General features: G+C 44.5%; 1 protein-coding gene across 4 annotated transcripts in view; it reads left to right on the top strand.

Moving 5' to 3' along the window:
* Positions 1-21,502, top strand: part of DENND6B (DENN domain containing 6B) — a 52,304-nt gene that overhangs the window by 18,203 nt on the left and 12,599 nt on the right. For 3 of the 4 annotated variants that reach the window (XM_069979655.1, XM_069979645.1, XM_069979630.1), the window contains exons 7-15: positions 1,435-1,514; positions 3,172-3,231; positions 4,022-4,063; positions 4,919-4,974; positions 7,354-7,476; positions 8,275-8,370; positions 8,453-8,547; positions 18,130-18,195; positions 19,549-19,613. In XM_069979655.1, the coding sequence (XP_069835756.1) occupies positions 1,435-1,514; positions 3,172-3,231; positions 4,022-4,063; positions 4,919-4,974; positions 7,354-7,476; positions 8,275-8,370; positions 8,453-8,547; positions 18,130-18,195; positions 19,549-19,613 (683 nt within the window). The remainder of the gene's footprint in view (positions 1-1,434; positions 1,515-3,171; positions 3,232-4,021; positions 4,064-4,918; positions 4,975-7,353; positions 7,477-8,274; positions 8,371-8,452; positions 8,548-18,129; positions 18,196-19,548; positions 19,614-21,502) is intronic. The other variant, XM_069979639.1, reaches the window with a different exon arrangement.

Raw genomic sequence — 21,502 nt, 5'->3', positions numbered from 1 at the left:
TGAAGATGTCCGATCTACACAGATAGGGTATTAATAAAAATTAGAAATCATGGGGCAAAAATGACACCCCATAGGTGAGGGGAAAAACTAAAATAGTTATAAGAGTCACAATAGGACCATTTTATTAATAACTAATTGCAATAAAAGGATTTAATTTAAAAAAAAAATCTGTGTAAACCTGCATATGGTTGTGTTCGGACTGACCTATAGAATAATGGTATCATGTCGCTTTTACCATATAGTGCATTACGTAGACACAGGAACCCCCCACCAGTTTAAATTTTCATGAATCATATTTTTGGGGTTCCATTATACATGTTATGGTAGAATAAAAGATGCCATTACAAAGTACACCTATTCCTGAAAAAAACAAGCCCTCATATGGCCCTGTAGATAGAAAAATGAAAGGGGAGGAGGAAAAAACGAAAATGCAAAAATGAAAATTGTCGCAGTCCACTGGGTCATTTTGGGCTTGGTCCTCAAAGGGTTAACCCCAGATAGTCCATTTAAATGGTGTAATGCTGTGCTGGCTAATAGAGGGAGTTCCAATTGTTTCACTAATGTGAAACATTTAAAGGGTAACTCTCACGTAAAAGGTGAACCTGTGTAAGCAGTTTCATATTGATGCTCGCACAGACTAATGGTACCTTTATTGTTTATGACCTTGGGTCCCAAACATGAATAAATGCTTTTATTCAGCTGGTCAAAGTGTCCTGGAGATGTGACAGTGACATGGTAGTGGAGCAGAGAGAGGTGATGTAGCCCAAGGCACATCAGGTACCATTACTATGTGTGCAAGGATTGCCATAAGGCTCCGTTCACACTCCATGTTATAAAGAGCCTCCATGTTATAAAGACAGTCTATGGGAGGCTCGTACCCCTCCTCTCTCTGCGCTGAAGAATGGACATGTCCATTCTTCAGTGCGGAGAGACGCGGAAAGAGGAGGCGCGCAAGCCTCCCATAGACTGTCATTATAACATGGAGGCTTGCAGGATTCCTTGGCGAAACATTCTGCTGCAGAATTCTGCCAGTTTTGCTCTGTGTGAACGGAGCCTTAAACTGTGAGCAGTTTTAATGCTGTGTTTCCCTAGCCTGCATTTACATATGTACTGTATGTTGGTGTTTCTCAGTGTCTTAAACTGTAGTAAATGTGGAGTACCTATAAACTATATAAAAATGTTTTGTATGTCATAGTGACAGTTTTTATCTAGGCGGAGTCCGGTAATGAGAAATGAATTAGAAGAACCTATACGATCTGGTTCTCCTTCTTCTGTACTGTACATCAGATCCATTGAAAACTACTCTTTTGCAAGACTAGATCCATTTTCTTCAGTGATGATAACTTGCTGGGCTAAAAATTGTAAACTGGATGTCTTATTAACCTTATACTAATTATTAATATAGCATAATAACATTATTTTCATTTGCTTCAGTTTGTAATCAGATTGATCGATGGCCGTTTCCTGAGCCAGGACTTTCATTGTCATTACCCATCATGGGAATTGTCTTGCAGGTACTGAGTTAAATGGCTACCTATAACCCCACATGTATCTTGTACTATTATACAATCAGAAAGTTTCATGCAGTTTGAAATTTGATCAATTTATTGTTCAAAAGAAGATTTATATGTCTTGTATAAAGGAAGTGGAAGTGTATCTTATAGAGAGGTGTATAAAACATTACTGCTAAAGCATCTTAGGGAAGGAAATAGGCAAATAAGTTATAGAGGGAGGAGCTCAGATATTTTAGGGACAGAAAGAAATAACAAAGAAAAACTGGCATTACAAAAAATAGTAAGGTGGAAATAAATATGTTGATGTGGATACGGCAGTACATGACAATTTCAATAGCTACACTTGTTTAGAATTTTCAGACGGTGGTTATCAAAATGATTATGTGTTTGGGCATGGTTTTACCTATAGTTGTAAGAGTTAGGTTTTATTCTTGTTTTTATTGGAAACTAATGTTTTAGGGGAACTTGCCCATTTAAAGTTACTAAAAAGTCAGGCAATGGGTCTAGATGTGTCTATCACAGAGTTATATAGTTCCTTATACAGCTGATGGATAATTTATTGAAGCTTGGATTTAATCGCTGTATAGTTCAGTGATAGGACAAGGTTTGGTAAGTAAATTTTGCTTGTTTCTCAGTAATGCAAAATACAATAGGATTGATGTTCCTAGATGTGTATGTTTTGCTTTACTAACGTGGTATTGGCAGTTCTGTGTTATCGGAGACTTCAGAAGAGAAGGATTTAGGGGTAGTGATTTCTGACTGAGTCAAAATGAGTCACCAATGCAACCAGGCTGTAGGGAAATCAAACTGAATGCTTGGCTGCATAGCTAAAGGTATATCCAGTAGGAAGAGGGAAATTGTGATCCCGCTGTGTAAAGCTCTAGTGAGACCACATCTGGAATACTGTGTCCTGTTCAGGAGAGACTACCTACTGTAGGAAGATACATTGTTCAGTTGAGAATACAGCACAGGACAGCCAGTTCTGCTCTTTTCTTTTCCTGTTGGGATCGCTTGGTCTTGTGACCCCTTTTTTATAACATCGCTTTCGGGATGCTACAGTTAGCGATGTTCCGATCACTCTCTCTTTCACTCATTGTATCACCTATACCAATTTAATACTCTATTAAATGAGTTATGTCCCTTAGGCATAATTGCACATACACAGTCCTTTTTCATTGAGACTATACTGCATCACTCTAGCGGTCGTCTTAACGCCCTTTTTTAAATACTTAGTCACCTATAAATACATTTACTATACCAATCTTCTATAGATATAAAGGGATGTTGGGTCCTGAAACACATTATCTGAAACCTTTTTTATCCCCTATAGATTGGGTTTTATTGTTTTAATGTTTTTCTGTGTTTTTATACACAATTAAAACATGCATTTATTTTATGTGCATTCATTTTATGTGCTTCTCAGAGATTTTTGTGGAGCAGCGTTACAACAGGAGATCCAGCTTCCTTTTTTTTTTTTACTATACTGCTTTTTTTTCGCCCGGCCACTTCTGCCTATGACAACCAGGCCAAATGGGGTTAAACAGCCCCGTTGTCAAGATTATAGCAGGTCCAAAATTGGGCCTGTATCTTTCAGACATTATTGACATATCCTGTGGATAAAGTGCAGTCACATGCCTTTTTCTTTATAATTTTTTAGGTCAAAATTCCAAGCCAGACTGATATAATGGAAAGTAACGTTATTACTGATCACCCCAAGGTGAGTGATACATAAGCTATGCAAGCTACATAAGCTATGTAACCAGAACCTAAGCAGGTTGACTGAGCAAAATAAAAAAATTGAAAGACAGCAACCTCCACACTCTGGATCCTTCTCTGCTCTTCTCTATGCCCCGGTTCCTGTGATGTCACATCTCCACAGGAACTGCCTGCTCAGCCAATCAGTGGCTGCAACAATGTCCCACAATATTTACTGACTGAACAGGCAATTCCTGTGTTGACATGATATCACAGGAATCAGAAGATAGGAGAAACCAGGACAATCCCTCTAAAAGAACTCATCTGTTTTGCCAGGCACATGTTGTAATTAGTATCAGCGGTTATGGTAATCCTCAGTATCTCTAAGGAAGCCCATAAACATAGTGTATCTGTTTTTGTGTGGAACCTCATGGCAAACCAAATTTGTGCTGTATTGCAATGCAGCTTTTAACAGCGCAACACTTTATCTGTACTTGCTATGGGGCTGAAAATAACATTGCAAAAATGGGGAATTTGTGATTTAAAAAAGCACGCATTTCATAGCCAGGTTTTTTTTAATTTTCTGCAAGTTGTCCTAATGCTATGTTGTGTGTACTTGGCAATGCTTTACACACGTCTTTGCAAAACTTTATAATAAAAACAATTTACAAAAAAAAGTGACGATAAGTAAATTAGAATGGGTCCTAAAAATGTTGAGTAAAATGTATGGATTACATATTCACATACAATCCACACATAGGAGTATGTAGTATGTATGTTTTAATTGGTAGCCGATACTATATCTTTTATAGGGTGAGCTCACCAGGGCAACAAATGAAAGTGTTCTACAGATGGTAACAGCATTTTTTTAAGGCACTTGGTTATTTTCCCATATTGCACATGTGGTCATAACACATCATGTGATCACTGTCATCCATCTTCTATTCTGCATGTATACACAACTACACCTGATAAATACATTCATATACATTAGTAAGATAAAGTAAAGAATCCTTGGATTTTTGCAGCACTGATTAGGAAAACTTCAGAAATAGACTTAGGGCCGGTCTAATGAAAATCCCCATCCACCTGCACTGAGACGGATTTACTAAGGGCCCTTTTACACAGAAAGATTATCTGACAGATTATCTGCCAAAGATTTGAAGCCAAAGCCAGGACTGGATTTGAAAAGAGGAGAAATCTCAGGCTTTCCTTTATGACCTGGTCTCTGTTTATAGTCTGTTCCTGGTTTTGGCTTCAAATCTTTGGCAGATAATCTGTCAGATAATCTTTCTGTGTAAAAGGGCCCTAAGGCTCTTAGTAAATCTGGCTACCCTGAGACAGGTGCAAAAATCTATGCTTGCTCCGGAGCAGCCATAGATTTTCTCGATGATTTACGCCGGCTAGGAGGAGGCCACACCTTCTCCCGCCTTGTCAGATAAATCTCTCTGTAAATGCACCCTAATAAAACCATTTAATACATATTAGTCCCACCTACTGTGTTGGATCATTTAAGATGCTGCCCTAGCAAACATTTACCATTAATATATATTTAGGAACAGCTCTCTAACACAAAGCTATTTGCTTCCATCATTAGATAAAAACCTTTTCCCCAAAAATAGAGAAAGTTTATACTGAAACAAAGCTATGTATTGCATGATGTCTAATTTGAGATACACTGAATGTACTTTCATTTTTTTGATACACAGGATCGGCTTGACCCTCCGTGCCACATCGCCAGCATTCATGAGTTAGATCTTTTCAGGTAAAAGGTGTAATTGATAGATAAGTAATACAACCCTTAATATATCTTTATGCCCCTATTACACCGGGCAATCTCCGAGAGCAAGCTTGCTCCTTGTTCCCTACTCGCGCTATTACACACGCCAACAGCAAGTGGGTAAATGCGTGGGGGGCGCGGGGATCGTCCGGGCAGCCCATAGGAGATAGCAGCGGTCTGCTGCCGCTCCTATTGCACAGATTGTTGTCTTTCGTCTTTCAACATGTTGACAGATGTTAAAAGACAACAATCAGCCAACTTTGTGCATGTCAGCTGATCGTTGCCTTTTAATTCACAAAGCGATTAACGTCCATAATGGCTGATAATCGGCCAAATACGGCCGATAATCGCCTTTACACACCCCTTATTATCTGTTCAAGTGAGAGGTTGTTCCCTTAGGTCCCCCAGCAGTGCAGTTATTGGGTGTTTTCTCCCATGTAAGCTCACAAGACAAGAGAAGTTTTGATGAACATAAATAAGATAACTAGCCCTATTGGCCAGTGAGTATTTTTCTTATCCTTGTGTTGCAGGTCAAACTCCACCCTGCATTTGTGGATGCCATGTCCATTTGTTGGTCATTCTCACTAGTTTACATCTTTCCGCTAATTCCGATGATATCTTGGATATTATTTGTGTAATAACGTTTCTACAGGTCCAGGAGGTGAAATTTTACGAGTGATTTCTTGTCTGCGGCCAAGTCTTACCAGACAAGTTACACAGTGGCACTTATATCTAGTCCTGAAATGTTTTTGTTCACAGTCCTTAGAACCTCTGGAGAAGGTTCCTATAAGATACATGCTCCTAGAGACTGCTCTACTCCTAGCAGTCACTTGAGCATAGAGGGTTCTTTTTTGAGCTGTTTAACGCCTTTCTACCAGATATTGTCCTGCTTAGATTGCTTCCTAACTCCTGACTGCTCACTATTTCTGACACTGTAGTCTCATAGACTTAGAGGCCTATTACACCAACAGATATCTGACCACTTTATCTGACAGATCTTTGAAATCAAAGCCAGGAGCAGACTATAAACAGAGAACAGGTCATAAAGGAAAGATTGAGATTTCTCCTCTTTTCAAATCCATTCCTTAAAAAATCCATCAGATAAAGTGGTCAGAAATCTGTTGGTGTATTATGGCCCTTACATTGTTGTAATTAGCTGTTACGGAGATATGGCTGAGGAGTGTAGTGTGCTGCTGCTGCTGCGCTTTCTCCCCATCTATATAATCTGATCAGAGGGGGTCTTAGCAGTGAGACCCACTGCAATCTTTAACTTTTGACATGCCTGATAACATATGAAAAGTTATTTTTTAAAGACAGTGACTCTTTGATTAAAGAAGTCTGGCAGATTATAAAAACCGGCAGGGGCAGGGGGGAAAATAACAAGTACTAACTTATCTCTAAGCAGCCAGTCCATCAGCCGGGTTGTGATGTGTCAGCTCTGGAGATCCCAAAGCCCAGCGGGGGTCCCGCGGTTAGTCCTGCCCTTCACTACGGGCACAAGGAGAGGTAAGTTAGAACAGTGGTGCCTTGGATTACGAGCATAATTAGTTCCGGGACCGTGTTTGTAATCCAAATCCACTCTTAAACCAAAGCAAATTTCCCCATAAGAAATCATAGAAATGAAGACAATTGGTTCCACACCCCAAAAATAATGATTTATTATTCTGAATAACATGAAAAACTGATGAAACAAACATTCAGAAACAGCAGAATATGTGATATTATAAGTTACTGTACAGCAATGGAGAGGATGGGAAACACAAGGGTTGACAGACTGCAGGGAGCATGAAGGAATGAGCAGGGCAGATGTGGGCACATACATGCAGCACTCTCTGTCCAGGGAGAGAGGGGTTACAGCTATGAAGAGATTACCCCCACAGTCCTGTCCCCTGATGTATGCCCCAGCCTGAAGTGGATATGCTATGATTTGGAAGGTGAGGGAGACTTCCTGGTTCAGAGTACAGTGCTGTAGACCCCGCTATGCAGGCCATGCCCCTCCCCCACTCGCGCTCCCAGCCAGCACGGGGAGCTCTTAAACCAAAGCAATGCTCTTAAACCAAGTCACAATTTTGAAAAAATGTGAGCTCTTAAACCAAAACGCACTTAAACCAAGTTACTGTTAAACCAAGGTACCACTGTACTTGTAATCAATTTCCCCCCTGTTGGCTGCCGGCTTTTATAATCCGCTGGACTTTTCCTTTTTTTCTGTTTATTAACATTTCTCTTGTCCTGTGAGTTCACATGGGTGGGAATACCCCATTAATGTACTGCTAATGGGACTAATGGAAAACACATTAACATTTAGAGTTTAATCTTGGATTTTGTATTACTTCTGTATGTAATGCCCTCTCTGTGTTTACCTAGGGCCCTGCAGTCTGTTCTGATGAACCTCCAGTTGTTGTGGGAGTTGGTCCTGCTAGGAGAGCCACTAGTTATTATGGCTCCTTCGCCCACTATTTCATCTGAAATTGTACTAGCTTTGACTGGGTAATAAGTTCCTTATTTTTATATCAATTTCATGTGACAAACAATAGCTTAATTGTTGGAGTTTAATGCACAAGGTGCTTTTACAGATGCACTTCATCAATACAAATAAACTGAGGCATTCTATTGAATCAGCCCCTCTAGAGGAGGTGTATGCTTTCCAGCAATGCTGGGATTTGTTGTTGTAGTCTAGAAATTTTACATTTTGGTAGCATTGATAATCTTTGGTTGCTTTATGGTCTACAGAATGTCCCATCTGTTGTGGAAATGCACTATATTTCATTAATTGCAGTAAACGAAATCCACTGCTAAATATACACCAACATACACAGTAATTTCTGCATGTAACATATGTGGATTTCATTGCAGATTTGTGACAGTTCCATAGCGTAATTTTTACACTTTGGGGGAGATTTATCAAAGGGTGTAAAATTTAGACTGGTGCAAACTGCCCACAGCAACCAATCACTGCTCAGCTTTCAGCTCTGGTGAAAGGAAAGAGGAGCTGTGATTGGTTGCTGTGGCCAGTTTCACCAGTCTAAATTTTACACCCTTTGATAAATCTCCCCCTTTGTGTGTACATATCCTTACAATCCCCAAATCTTCCATGCCTTATTGCAAATAGCAGTCACTGTTGTAAGGACCCAGCTTCTAATGTTCAATTATGCTGCAGCAATGCTTTATTAAGACTATTTATAAGGTTCTATCGGAGTGAGACAACCCATAAACAACTGAAATACAAAATACAAATGCATAAACTGTATTCAACAACTGATTGGTTTGTGGATTGTGTATTTACAGATGCATTTCTCCTTTAAAGTTCTGCTCTGATTTCCGCCCATATTTCACTATTCATGACAGTGAATTCAAAGAGTACACAACAAAAACACAAGCGCCGTGAGTAAATGTTTATGCTACTTTCCTATTTTTATTCTCAAGAAAAGTTCTAGAATAGTTATGGTTCTTTTTCACTCTGCAGCCCTAGCTTGTTACTTGGAGTAACAAATCCTTTCTTCATCAAGACATTGCAGCATTGGCCTCACATCCTTCGTGTTGGGGAACCCCGAGTGTCAGGTAAGAAAAGAGCAGTGGTGACGCAGCATGCCTATTCTTATAGCATCTCTACGTAATAAAAATAATTTTTATTTACTTAATATGGAACAAATTCTGCAGCAGTTTACAATACTGAGGGTATATAAATATGTAATCACATTACACACACTAAGGCTCCGTTCATACGGAGCAAAACAGGCGGAATTCCGTGGCGGAATTCTCCGCCGCAGCCTCCTTGTCATAATGACAGTCTATAGGAGGCTAGAGCGCCTCCTCTCTCCACACTGACTAAACCAAAGAAAAAAGCCAGACACTATCAGAGCGCACACCTCCAGATCAAGTATAATCAAATTTTATTATTACATGATTCAAAAAAAGAACAACAAAAATGAAAACACCATAACAACCATGATTAAAAACAATTAAAAAACCACATAGGTATATATGGAAACCAGAAGTGAGAGGATATAATGATCCTCCCACTACACCAGGGCCTCATTTAATCATCTTGTGCTCATGATCAAAATCAAGTACAAACATATGTCCCTAATCCTGCTGTGAAAAAAAACTGTACAAAAACTGGCATTAAATTATGTTGTTGAATAACAAGATCGGAGGAGAAAAAAAGTGATGATCAATATTAAATACATGTCCTTTAAAAACCAATCCAAAATACAATATAATCCCAATAAATTCAATTTGCAATAAAGAAGAAACAAATGAACAATATATAGGTACTAATTAAAAATGCCAGAGATGTATGCACAAAACAATGGTCTAATCACCCTACACCCATGGGAACTGATTGTAACGCCTGGAGTAGTGGATCCACTGGACCGTCACCAGCGATGGCACTAACCTCACCAGGGAGCGGAGTCTAAGGGGCCGCTGGTTTTCACCAGAGCAAGGCGGGATGGACTTGCTGCGGCAGGCGACCCCCAGGTCGCTACCCCTAGCTTGGTTGCTAGTGACGGCAGGCGAGGCGTGGCAGGAGCAGTAGGCAGGAGATGGTGCTGGCAGAGGTCTGCAGGCGTAAATCTTGGTATTCCGCCGGTAGGGCGGACAAAGGCTTGGCGGGCTCGGGTGACAACATAGAATGCTTAGGCTGAGGTGACCTCAGACACTGGTTGGAACAGTCCTGACCCCAACTGAGAATCTTCCCGGCTCTCCAGTCCAGTTTAGGGGCATGTAATTGCAGCCAAGGGAGTCCCAGGAGGATGGTGGAAGAAAAATGGGGCAGGACGTAGAAGGAGATCCTCTCCAGATGTGAAGTGCCCACCTGGAGGACTAGAGGTGCGGTCTGGTAGTGCACATGGTCGGTAAGAATCTCGCCTGTGACCGAGTAGATAGACAGGGGTCTGGCTAGTGGGGTCACGGGTAGCCGCCATCTCTGGACCAATGTAGCTGCAATAAAATTGCCTGCTGACCCAGAATCGAGAAAGGCAGTAGTTTGGTGAGTTTGTCCTGAGGGTGTCTGGATGGAAACTGGCACAGACAAACTTGGAGAGGTGGCATTCACACTCAGGGAGACCTCTCCCAACGGACCTAGGTGCTGGAGTTTCCCGGACGCTTGAGGACGTTGGGGACATCTCAGCCGAAAGTGATCCGAACCACCGCAGTAGAGGCAGAGATTCAGCTCCAGACGACGAAGTCTTTCATCAGGCGTCAGGTGAGCCCGTTCCACCTGCATAGGAATCTCAGGAGTCGACTGGGACTCCGGAACGTCAGGATACTGGAAGACCGGCGCTAGCTGGTGATGGCGACGGGACAGGCCTAGTCGCCGTTCATGCCAGACCTCCTCCTCCCTCTCAGAAAAATGAGTATCGACCCTGGTGGCCAGTAGGATGAGTTCGTTCAGGGAGGTAGGTAGGTCTCGGGCGGAAAGCACGTCTCTCACCCGACTGGACAGACCCCTCTTGAAGGTGGCTATTAGAGCGGCCTCATTCCAGTCTAATTCTGCCGCCAGGGTGCGGAACTGGATGGCGTAGTCACCAACAGAGGAGCTCCCTTGAGAGAGGTTGAGGAGAGCAGTTTCAGCTGAAGAGGCACGGGCAGGTTCCTCAAAGACAGAGCGGAACTCGGCCAGGAAAATTCGGAGATTAGCAGCCACAGGATCATCACGGTCCCACAGTGGTGTGGCCCAGGCCAGAGCTCTTCCTTCCAATAGGCTGATGATGAAAGCCACTTTAGAGCGCTCGGTGGCAAACTGACTACTTAAAAGTTCAATATGCATGGTGCACTGAGTCAGGAATCCTCTGCACAACTTGGAGTCACCAGCGTATTTGCTTGGGAGAGCCAGTCGAAGTGTAGAAAAAGCAGCAGGAGGTGGTGTGCGCTGGGCTGTAGTATGCTGCTGTAAGGCGGCAGTGAGTTGCTGGATCTGTTGCGCCTGTTGGGCGACCACTCGGGCTATGTCACGGATATCAGGCACCTCGCCGGGATCCATGGTTGGAGCCTACTGTAACATCTGGAGTAGTGGATCCACTGGACCGTCACCAGCGATGGCACTAACCTCACCAGGGAGCGGAGTCTAAGGGGCCGCTGGTTTTCACCAGAGCCCGCCGCAAGGCGGGATGGACTTGCTGCGGCAGGCGACCCCCAGGTCGCTACTCCTGGCTTGGTTGCTAGTGACGGCAGGCGAGGCGTGGCAGGAGCAGTAGGCAGGAGATGGTTCTGGCAGAGGTCTGCAGGCGTAACCGCAGGTGACAGGCTGAACACAGGAGCAATGCTGTGACAGGGGAGCAGGAACCAGGAACAAGGACTTGGGACCAGGTAGCGGATAGGAATCAGGAACAAGGACTTGGGACCAGGTAGCGGATAGGAAACAGGAACAACAGGGGGCTGGGCCAAACGCTATGGGAAGCATGTAGAGGCTCCAACACAAGGGACAGGGCATGCTGGGATTTATAGGGAGTGATAGGTGCAATTAACCAATTAAGGGCGGACTGGCCCTTTAAATCTGAGACAGCCCGCACGCGCGCGCGCCCTAGGAGGCGGGGACGCGCGCGCCGGCCGGCACAGACGGAGACAGGAGCGGAGGAGAGGTGAGGCGCCCCCAGGGGCCGAACTAGCAGCAGCGCCGGGTCCCTGCACAAGGACCCCCGCGGCTGCATGGGGCAGGAGGAGGTCGCGGCGGTGGCCCGGAACACGGGACACCGCCGCGGCCGTGACACTGATGACCTGGTGGAGACCCAACGCGTGTCGTCACACACAGTGACTTCGTCAGGGGTGGAGATTAGTTGCTACGGTGTCCTTTTTATACCCAACATTATACATAGAATTCATGATACAATTTACATAATGATACATAAAAAAATACCTGAGTGGCCAAAAGACATGGAGCGTGCACCATGGCGGTCCGCATGGCGCCAGTGGCGTCCAAGTGCTGTGGTGTGCATGAGTAGAACAAAAAGTGTTATCCAATAATGAGCTCATACGTTCCACTGTGCGTTTCAACATCTATTACATATAAACCATAATCAAAATGGCGCTATCAGCGTCTGTGTCCTCCAGTGCGCATGTGCGAGTAAGACAATATATCACCTGATTGAACAACTAAACAGCGTTCCACTATGCGTTTCAAAATCTATTACAAATCAAAATGGCGCCATTAGCGTCTATGCTCTCTAATGCGCATGAGTAAATAAAATGTTGCATCATCTAATTAAACAACTGAACATCTAAAAGACTATGGTTGGAAATATATGCGTTTTACAGTGCGTTCCATACTTGTTTTCATATACAGCCTTCTACCCGTCACATGACCGGACCCATTTGTATTCCCTGATGCATTTCATATTTTTAACCATCTTATATTCATACCAACCAAGTACCACTATGTATCTTATCTTATGTTATTTATTTATATATAGGTAATACTTATATATATGTATATTTTGTTATATTATACATTTAATGGTTAACGCTTGCGCATCTATTAGATTTCATAATTTTAACAATATATCCCACTGCAACAGGAACAATACCAAAAAATGAATGCATGAAAGTCACTGTCATTGTCAGCTACTGTCATTGTCACTGTCAGTATTCTCTATCTCATGCGCAATCTATCCCATGATGTTAGAAATGAAGATCCAAATCCAATATAATGTTAAACTGTCCCACTCGGCGAACACTCCATTATGGCCAATATATCACAATAATGCAATCATGATCATACACTATATACAACATGTCACTTGACTCATCCAACATGTTCATTCTTCAGCGCGGAGAGAGGAGGCGTGCAAGCCTCCCATAGACTCCCATTATGACACGGAGGCTGGCGGGATTCTCCGCCACCAAATTCCGCCAGTTTTGCTCCGTGTGAACAGAGCCTACTTACTGAAACATGAGTAATGAGGGCCCTGCTCCCAAAAGCTTACAGTCTATGATGAATGGGGTTAGGACAAAAGCAGAAAGGATTTTATTTGTGTGGCGATGCAAGTCCATTAAACATAAGGGAACACTGCTGACTGAAAGGTGAGGGGATGGTAACGAAAGCCATTTAGGAAATGTTATAAACCTGCCTAACAAGATGAGACTTTAGGGTATGCTTAAAACTGTAAGTAATGGGAATGAGTCTGAGGCCCAGATTGATCAATCTGCATGAGACAAAAAGTGTCTGCCTTGCTCATAGCAACCAATCACAGCTCAGGTTTCATTTTGCCAGAACAGTTTGAGAAATGAAAGCTGGGCTGTGATGGACTACTAAAGGAAAAGAAGTAACTTTTTTCTTGTCTCATACAGATTGATAAATCTGGGCCTAAGTGTTTGGGTATTGCATTCAAGAGAACAGGTGCTGCATGAGAAAGGTCTTGGAGGTGGCAATGAGAAGTTCAGAATATGGATGATTTTAGTTTTAGATTTTTAGAAGAACACAAAGAATGGGGAGGTAGATAGAAATGAGAGAGATGCAGGGAGGGGCAGTGTGGAGAGCTTTGTGGGTGAGGATTTTGTACTGTATTCTGAATTTGATGGGTAACCAGTGCAATGGCTGACATGGGGGGGGGGGGGTGAGGCCAATTAGTAAAGAGTTCAGTGTTCAACACAAGAATAAATCAAAGCATCAGCATGAGTTTTCGTGGTTTTTAACCGTAAGCAAAGGCGGGTGTTTTTGAGGTGTAGGTGAAAAGAGCATTGAATTAACTGAATACAGGTTTAAAAGAAGAGGCCTAGTCTAGCGTAACCCCAAGACAGCTGGTATTCTGCTTAGGAGTTATGGTAGTGCTACAAACAGAGATGTAAATGTCAGTAGGTGAGTAAGTAGAAAAATGAAATACAAGAAGCTCAGATTTAGATAGGATGTGATATTTGAAACAGTGGACTGACAATCACTGGTGTTTTGTAGGAGTGCAGGAGCAATGTAATTGGAAGAGGTATATCGCTGGGTGTCATCAATGTTGAGATGATACTGAAAGCCAAATCAACTTTGTCCAATAGGGCATGTGTGAAAAGAAAGCAGGAAAGGATCCAGGAGTGATCTCTTATAGGGCTGGGCGGTATACCGTCAAAATACCGATACCGTCTCTGGCGTCGGTTAACCGACCTCAACTCTGTCAGGACGGTATCTGCGGTATTTCTCCCCTCCCTCCTCCTCACCCTGCGGCCGCATGCTCTGCTCCCCTCTGTTAATCTTCCTGAGGAGGAAGACTGGAGATGTGACAGGCTGCGCACAGGCGTGCTGTGTGCTCAGTGCTGCTGCTGCTTCCGGGCGGCTCTGGAAGCTGCACGGTGTGCCCTGCCTCCCCTCTCCCGTACATAAAGTGGCTGCTGGGGTCAGGTATGGGTCAGCACATCCTCCCCCCACCGGGCACCGCACTCTGTCCCGCACAGGAATCCTCCTCGCCTCATCTTTTGGCAGTGGTGAAGCAGCCGTGTGTGACGATCTGCCCGGGACGCTGCCGGCAGATATATGTGCTACAGCACTGAGTGACAGGGGGCAGAGGATTCCTTCCTGTGCGGGAGAGAGAGGCCGGGGGAGCATGGAGGTGCTGACCTATAGCTGACCCCAACTGTATGTGCGGGAGAGGGGGGGGGGGGTGACTGGGGGCAGATATTAGATAGAAAGGTATAGGAGCTAGAGAGATAGATAAATGATAGATGTAATGATAGATAGATAGATAGATAGATAGATAGATAGATAGATAGATAGGAGATAGATAGATAGATAGGAGATATCTATCTATCTATATACTGTCTACCTATCTATCTATCTACTATCTATCTCCTATCTATCCCCTATCTATCTATCTATCTATCTAGTAAGTAGATAGCCCACGGCACTCAAAGGGTTAATGGTGCGTAATGTACTGTAGATTTATTCAAAAAACCATAGTGCAGCACATCGTTTTTTTTTTTATAAATCTGCGTTTTGCACCGTTAACGCTTTGAGTGCAGTGGGCTATCTACTTACTATTTGAATACGGTCAAGAGTCAAGACCTAGGTCCGCTGGCACCAACCCAACGCCAATTGAGCAGTGCTGCTTTTTCTCTTTTTTTGTATCTATCTATCTCCTATCTATCTATCGATCTATCTCCTATCTATCTATCGATCTATCTCCTATCTATCTATCGATCTATCTCCTATCTATCTCCTATCTATCCATCTCCTATCTGTATGTGTGTGTATGTGTATATATATATATATATATATATATATATATATATATATATACACACACACACACACACACACTGGGGTAGATTTCTCAAACATGGTGTAAAGTGAAACTGGCTCAGCTGCCTCTAGCAACCAATCAGATTGCACTTTTCATCCCTCACAGTCTCTTTCAAAAATGAAAGGTGGAATCTGATTGGTTGCTAGGGGCAACTGAGCCAGTTTCACTTTACACCATGTTTGAGAAATCTACCCCACAGTATATAGATAGATATAGCAAAAAATATAGGCAGCACAATAAACAAACTGTGGGTGGCAGCAGATGAATCCCAGACCTTGGATCAAGTCAGCTAGTAAAAATATTCTGATGGTAATACAAACGTGAAAACTTGGATTTATTCCATATAACAATGTGCAGCAAAGTTCACAAGTAATATACAACGTTTTGGCATCTCCTACACCATTTTCAAGTGGCACTTTTAAATGGTGTAGGAGATGCCAAAACGTTGTGTACTACTTGTGAAGTTTGCTGCACATTGTTATATGGAATAAATCCACGTTTGTATTACCATCGGAAAATGGGGTTTTCAAAAGGGGTGTGGCTTTTAAAAGGGGCGTGTCGTAATTATTGTTCAATTTATCGTTACCGCCGCTACATGTACGATAAACCGCGATATTGATTTAGGCCATTATCGCCCAGCCCTAATCTCTTATGAACCCCAATGGTAAGGGGAAGAGGAGAAAAAGTAGAGCCAGCTAATATACACTAAAGGAGTGGTCAGGTAGGAAAAAAACAAGAGAGAGCAGAATCCTTGAGGCCAATAGAACTGGGGAATTGGTGATCTACAGTGCAAAATGTTGCAGAAAGATCTAAGAAGAATATCATAAAATAGCTGCCTTGAGATTTAGTTGTCAGGAGGTCATTTGACACCTCAGTTACAGTTTCTGTGAAATGTAGAGTGCAGAAAACAAATGTCAAAGGGGTACTCCAGACAAACACTATAAGTATTGCGACCATAACCTAAAGTTATACAACTTTGTAATGTACATGCATTTCAAGTGTGGTGTCCTTACCCACTTTTTTCTAAAACGTCTCATGCCATTTTGGGATGTGACGTCACAGCGTGGAGTTACTGGATGTGGGCGGGCGTCCTGCCCCAGGGGGTAGTGTGGGCGGGCGTGAGGAAGCTATATGGATCATGAGCAAATTCCCATACAGCTGTCGCGGAAGCTTTTCTGAGCAAGCTCCGCCCCTTGCAAACTCCGCAACTGCTGTGTGGGGGTTTACTCATGCTCTCTATAGCTTTCCTGCCATAGGTAGCTCCATATGAACAAGCCCCGCCCTTTTAACTCCTTAAGGACCGATGACATACCCGTACATCATTGTGCTCTTAGGGGAGTTCAGATAGGGGTCATGCCGAGACCCCGCTCTGAACTGCCGGGCACTGCCAAACGCGACCAATTAGACACTTAAATGCACAATGCAATCGTGGAGGGGTGATCCGTGCTTGTTGCTTGTTGCCGGGGCTCTGTGCCGCAATGACACTGGTTCCGGCTTGGCATTTGATTACTATGGGTTCCAGCAGCCCATAGTAATCAAGTACTGATCTCATGGAACTATAAGTGCTATGATCTTTTAAACACAAGGAGAAAACAAAACCGCAAAAAATGAAAATTGGCTTGGTCCTTAACAGGTTAAGCCCCACCCCTTTTACAAGCCTTCCCGGTACATCCTCTTTAACCTGAACCAACTGATTGATTGACGCTGGCACGGGGAAGCCGGTGCCGCGGTCCGTTTTTCGGACCTCCGCTCGGTTCCCGTGCACGGCGCCGTTCGGTCCAGTGGTACCGGCCGGTGCTGAAGCACTGGAGGTCGGCCGGGCCGCCCCCAGTGAGAGGGAATTCCCTCCCCTGTATGACGCGGCTCGCTTAGAATGAATGGAGCCGCGTCATACAGGGGAGGGAATTCCCCCCCACTGGGGGCGGCCCGGCCGACCTCCAGTGCTTCAGCACCGGCCGGTACCACTGGATCGAACGGCGCCGTGCACGGGAACCGGGCAGTGGTCCGAAAAACGGGCCGTGGCACCGGCTTCCCCGTGTCGGCGCCTATCGATCCGTGGATTCAGGTTAAAGAGGATGTACCAGGTGGTACATCCTTTTTAAGAGGTTGATTATAGTGTTTGGCCGGAGTACCCCTTTAAGGGGTTGGGAAGATAATTATCAGATAGAAAGCAGACTAGTTGAGAGTAGACCAGGCATTCCAAGAGACAGATGGAATGACCTATCCGATAGCTGCACAGGATGGGTCCAGGGATTTTTTTTCAGGGATTGTAATAGAATGTTTGAAGGATGAGGGAAAGATCCTAGAGGGATCAAAGAGATCAAAGAGAGAGGTTGAATATTTTAGTAAGTTGGGTAGTAGCAACAGGGGAGAGAGACTGGAATAGGGTGATTAGTGCAGATGTTGGAGAGAGAGGAGCCTAAAGACTTCATCCTCTGAAGTGGCATTCTCGGGAGTGCAGTGCTGAATAATGTCCCATTTTCTGATGTTAATAAACAATACCATGAAACAAGAGAGTTAAAAACACATGCCAGGTATTCTCTACAAAAAGAATCACATCAAGAATTTCCAATCATAAGACACTAGTCGTCACATATTAAATTCAGGATTGTTTTAGGCAACTACATGGTTTCTTGAACAAAACTTACCGGATTACCAGTCCTGTATGATGCTTTACATAACTTTCTTGTGGAATATCGCATGCCTACTGCTTTCTGGACCCAAACATTGACAATGTGCAGAATCTATTTCACCATTGTTAGTAGGAGGCCCAGGAACTTCATATTACACGTCTGACTAGCAGATAACCGGGCTGAGCACAATTTTTTTGTGCGTTTTCATCAGTAAGAAATAAATGCAATAAACAATTCACCCAAACCATATAAAAATAGTAAATGCAGTGTGAATTTATTTTTACCTGTAGGTGATTTGCCAAAACAAGTGAAGTTAAAGAAGATAACAAAGTTAAAGACACTGGACACAAAAATGGGTAAGATTGAATACTTCAAACTATTATTCTAACCTTGTACCTATAGTCTCGTAAGGAGATCAAAGTAAATTATGTTATGAATCAAACTGTACTACAAAATGGACTACCAACTGGTATACAAAATGCTGATAAAGCTGCAATTAGTTCAGATGGGCAACACGGTCTAAAAAATTAGAACTACTTAAAGGGTCTTGAATATTCAGCATAAGTAGCCAGGGGTTATGTATAGAGTTGCACCTAACCATGTTTAACAACTCCATGGCCAGAGCTGTTTTGGGCCTTTGTGACCAAAATTAAGTTTACCCTTTTGGAATGGTACACCCTTAGGCTATGTTCCCACTACCTAAAAATGGCAGCCATCTTTGCGGGTATTAATGGGAAAAGTGGTCAGAAATTTGACACAAAATATAATTTTTCTAGATTTTTTTCATGATATATTTTATGGCTGTTTGTTGAATGATTAATGTTTACCTCAAAAACGAGTCCACTAGTTTTCCCTGCATTGCAGTGCCAAATATGTATGCACGCATAACATATAATGTCACTTTAGCACCAATATGTGTTCTCTATATACAGATCAAGGATAACAGCGATGTTTGCGCTCAATTGGGAGCATGTACGCTGGTAGTACAAACCTCCCCTTGTATACATAGCAGTGGGGGCAGTGGAGAATCGTTGATAAAAGCATCCTACTCACAGAACCCACCCAAGTACTCATTGCCATTGCATAATGAATAGTACGAGGCAGTGCAGAGACACAATTCAGCCTTCCTATGGAGGTTCTGTTGGTGGACTGGGGAGTCAGTGAGTAGCCGCCTGGCGGCAATAACATAAGCAACTGGGCTGTGCATTCTATTTCCTCACATGCCCCTGGCATTTTATAACTACTGTCCCCCTTGCTATGTAATACTATGGTTGAGAATAAATGCTTACTGCTTCATGTGTTTCTTGTATAATTTCCCCCGATGACACCACCAAATTGTGGTAGAAATGCGTTGAGAGTGTTTGAAGCATTACAGTGGTTTATTGTATGATATAAATTGTATACGGTTGGCAATACCTGAGCTGATTCACATCATTTGCAATTGGTGTACTATATCTAGCTTGGATATAAGCAGCATATTTAGTTGGTGATGATGATGGATTCACAATAGAGTGTATTTTAATCAATATAATAAAGGTTATGTTTTCAGTTATTCCCACAATTGTGCTTTATTAGAGTTGTTTCTCACAACACAGTGGCATAGTGTGTTAGCATGTAGTAACAGTGTATTAGCACATGGAGAGTAGGGAGTTTGATATTGTATCTGTAGTAAACTAAAATTTATTTTTGTCTATTTTCATTCTCTGTAGGGATGTACACCTCCTATAAGCCATTTCTTCACAAAGACAAGGTCCTTATTAAACAGTTATTAAAGGTAACCACTGGGGGATATAGAAATGTATAGTATTATGTAGGGTAATTTTACCTTCGTTTATTATGTTAGGCCTTTTGGCTACTCTCAAAAGATGCACAACTCATCATACATGCTATTTTTTTTTCTAGAGGGCACTCAATGTCATTTTATAGACACAATCTTAAAGGGGTAATCCAGCGCTACAAAAACATGGCCACTTTTCCCCCTACTGTTGTCTCCAGTTCAGGTGCAGTTTGCAATTAAGCTCCATTTACTTCAATGGAACTGAGTTTCAAAACCCCACCCAAACTGGAGAAAACAATAGGGGGAAAGTGACCATGTTTTTGTAGTGCTGGATAACCCCTTTAAAGCATGCTATTCTTTCCAGAATAGAAAACACAAGCCAGACAGAAATGTTATGGATCCACTATTAGGTTACAAACCCACTTGCCGGATCTGCAGCGAGTCTCCTTGCTGCTTTTTTGCAGGGAGACTCGCTGCAGATCCCGGCCCTATACTTTCAATAGCAGAGAAACTCGCAGCAGGGATGTACATTCCTGCTGCGATTTTGTCTGCAGCCCGCCCCATTAACCCCCCGGCCGCCGGACATTATACATTACCCGGTCCCTGTTCCTGCTTGCTTCGGGGCTCCTGGTGTCTTCACGGCCCGCCCGGCCAATCAGTGCGCTACGGCGGGGCAGCGCACTGATTGGCCAGGCGGAACGTGCCGGGAGCCGCTGAAGCAAGCAGGAGCCGGGATCAGGTAATGTATATCGCCCCCGGCCGCACGATTGCCCCCAGCCCCCGGCCGCACGATCGCCCCCAGCCCTGCAGCCCCCGGCCGCATGATCGCCCCCAGCCCCCGGCCGCACGATCGCCCCCAGCCCCGCAGCCCCCGGCCGCACGATCGCCCACAGCCCCGCAGCCCCCGGCCGCACGATCGCCCCGCAGCCCCCGGCCGCACGATCGCCTGCAGCCCTGCAGCCCCCGACCGCACGATCGCCCCCAGCAAGCAATCGTGCAGCCGGGGGCTGCGGGGCTGGGGGCTGCGGGCGATCATGCGGCCGGGGGCTGCGGGGCTGCAGGCGATCGTGCGGCCGGGGGCTGGGGGCGATCGTGCGGCCGGGGGCTGCGGGGCTGGGGGCGATCGGGCGGCGGGGGGCTGGGGGCGATCGTGCGGCCGGGGGCTGCGGGGCTGGGGGCGATCGTGCGGCCGGGGGCTGCGGGGCTGCAGGCGATCGTGCGGCCGGGGGCTGGGGGCGATCGTGCGGCCGGGGGCTGCAGGGCTGGGGGCTAGCGTGCGGCCGGGGGCTGCGGGGCTGGGGGCGATCGTGCGGCCGGGGGCTGCGGGGCTGGGGGCGATCGTGCGGCCGGGGGCGATCGTGCTGCAGGGGGGCGGGCAGGATATACATTACCTGATCCCGGCTCCTGCTTGCTTCAGCGGCTCCCGGCACGTTCCGCCCGGCCAATCAGTGCGCTGCCCCGCCGCAGCGCACTGATTGGCCGGGCGGGCCGTGAAGACACCGGGAGCCCCGAAGCAAGCAGGAACGGGGACCGGGTAATGTATACTGTCCGGCGGCCGGGGGGTTAATGGGGCGGGCTGCAGACAAAATCGCAGCAGGGATGTACATCCCTGCTGCGAGTTTCTCTGCTATTGAAAGTATAGGGCCGGGATCTGCAGCGAGTCTCCCTGCAAAAACGCAGCAAGGAGACTCGCTGAAGATCCGGCAAGTGGGTTTGTAACCTTAGTCATTTGAAACTGTCAGGATCTGTTGCAAAATGGATGTGTCATATCTGAGCCTAATTTTACAAAGAAATAGAGGAATGACAGGGAGCTGCACTAATATTTCACCTAAAACGCTGCAAATAACAAGTGGTAATATTAGACTCAACAATAATTTTTTCCTCTT

Source organism: Dendropsophus ebraccatus, chromosome 1 (genome assembly GCF_027789765.1).
Source record: "Dendropsophus ebraccatus isolate aDenEbr1 chromosome 1, aDenEbr1.pat, whole genome shotgun sequence".
NCBI lineage: Eukaryota > Metazoa > Chordata > Amphibia > Anura > Hylidae > Dendropsophus > Dendropsophus ebraccatus.
This window is presented reverse-complemented; position numbering and strand designations above follow the sequence as displayed.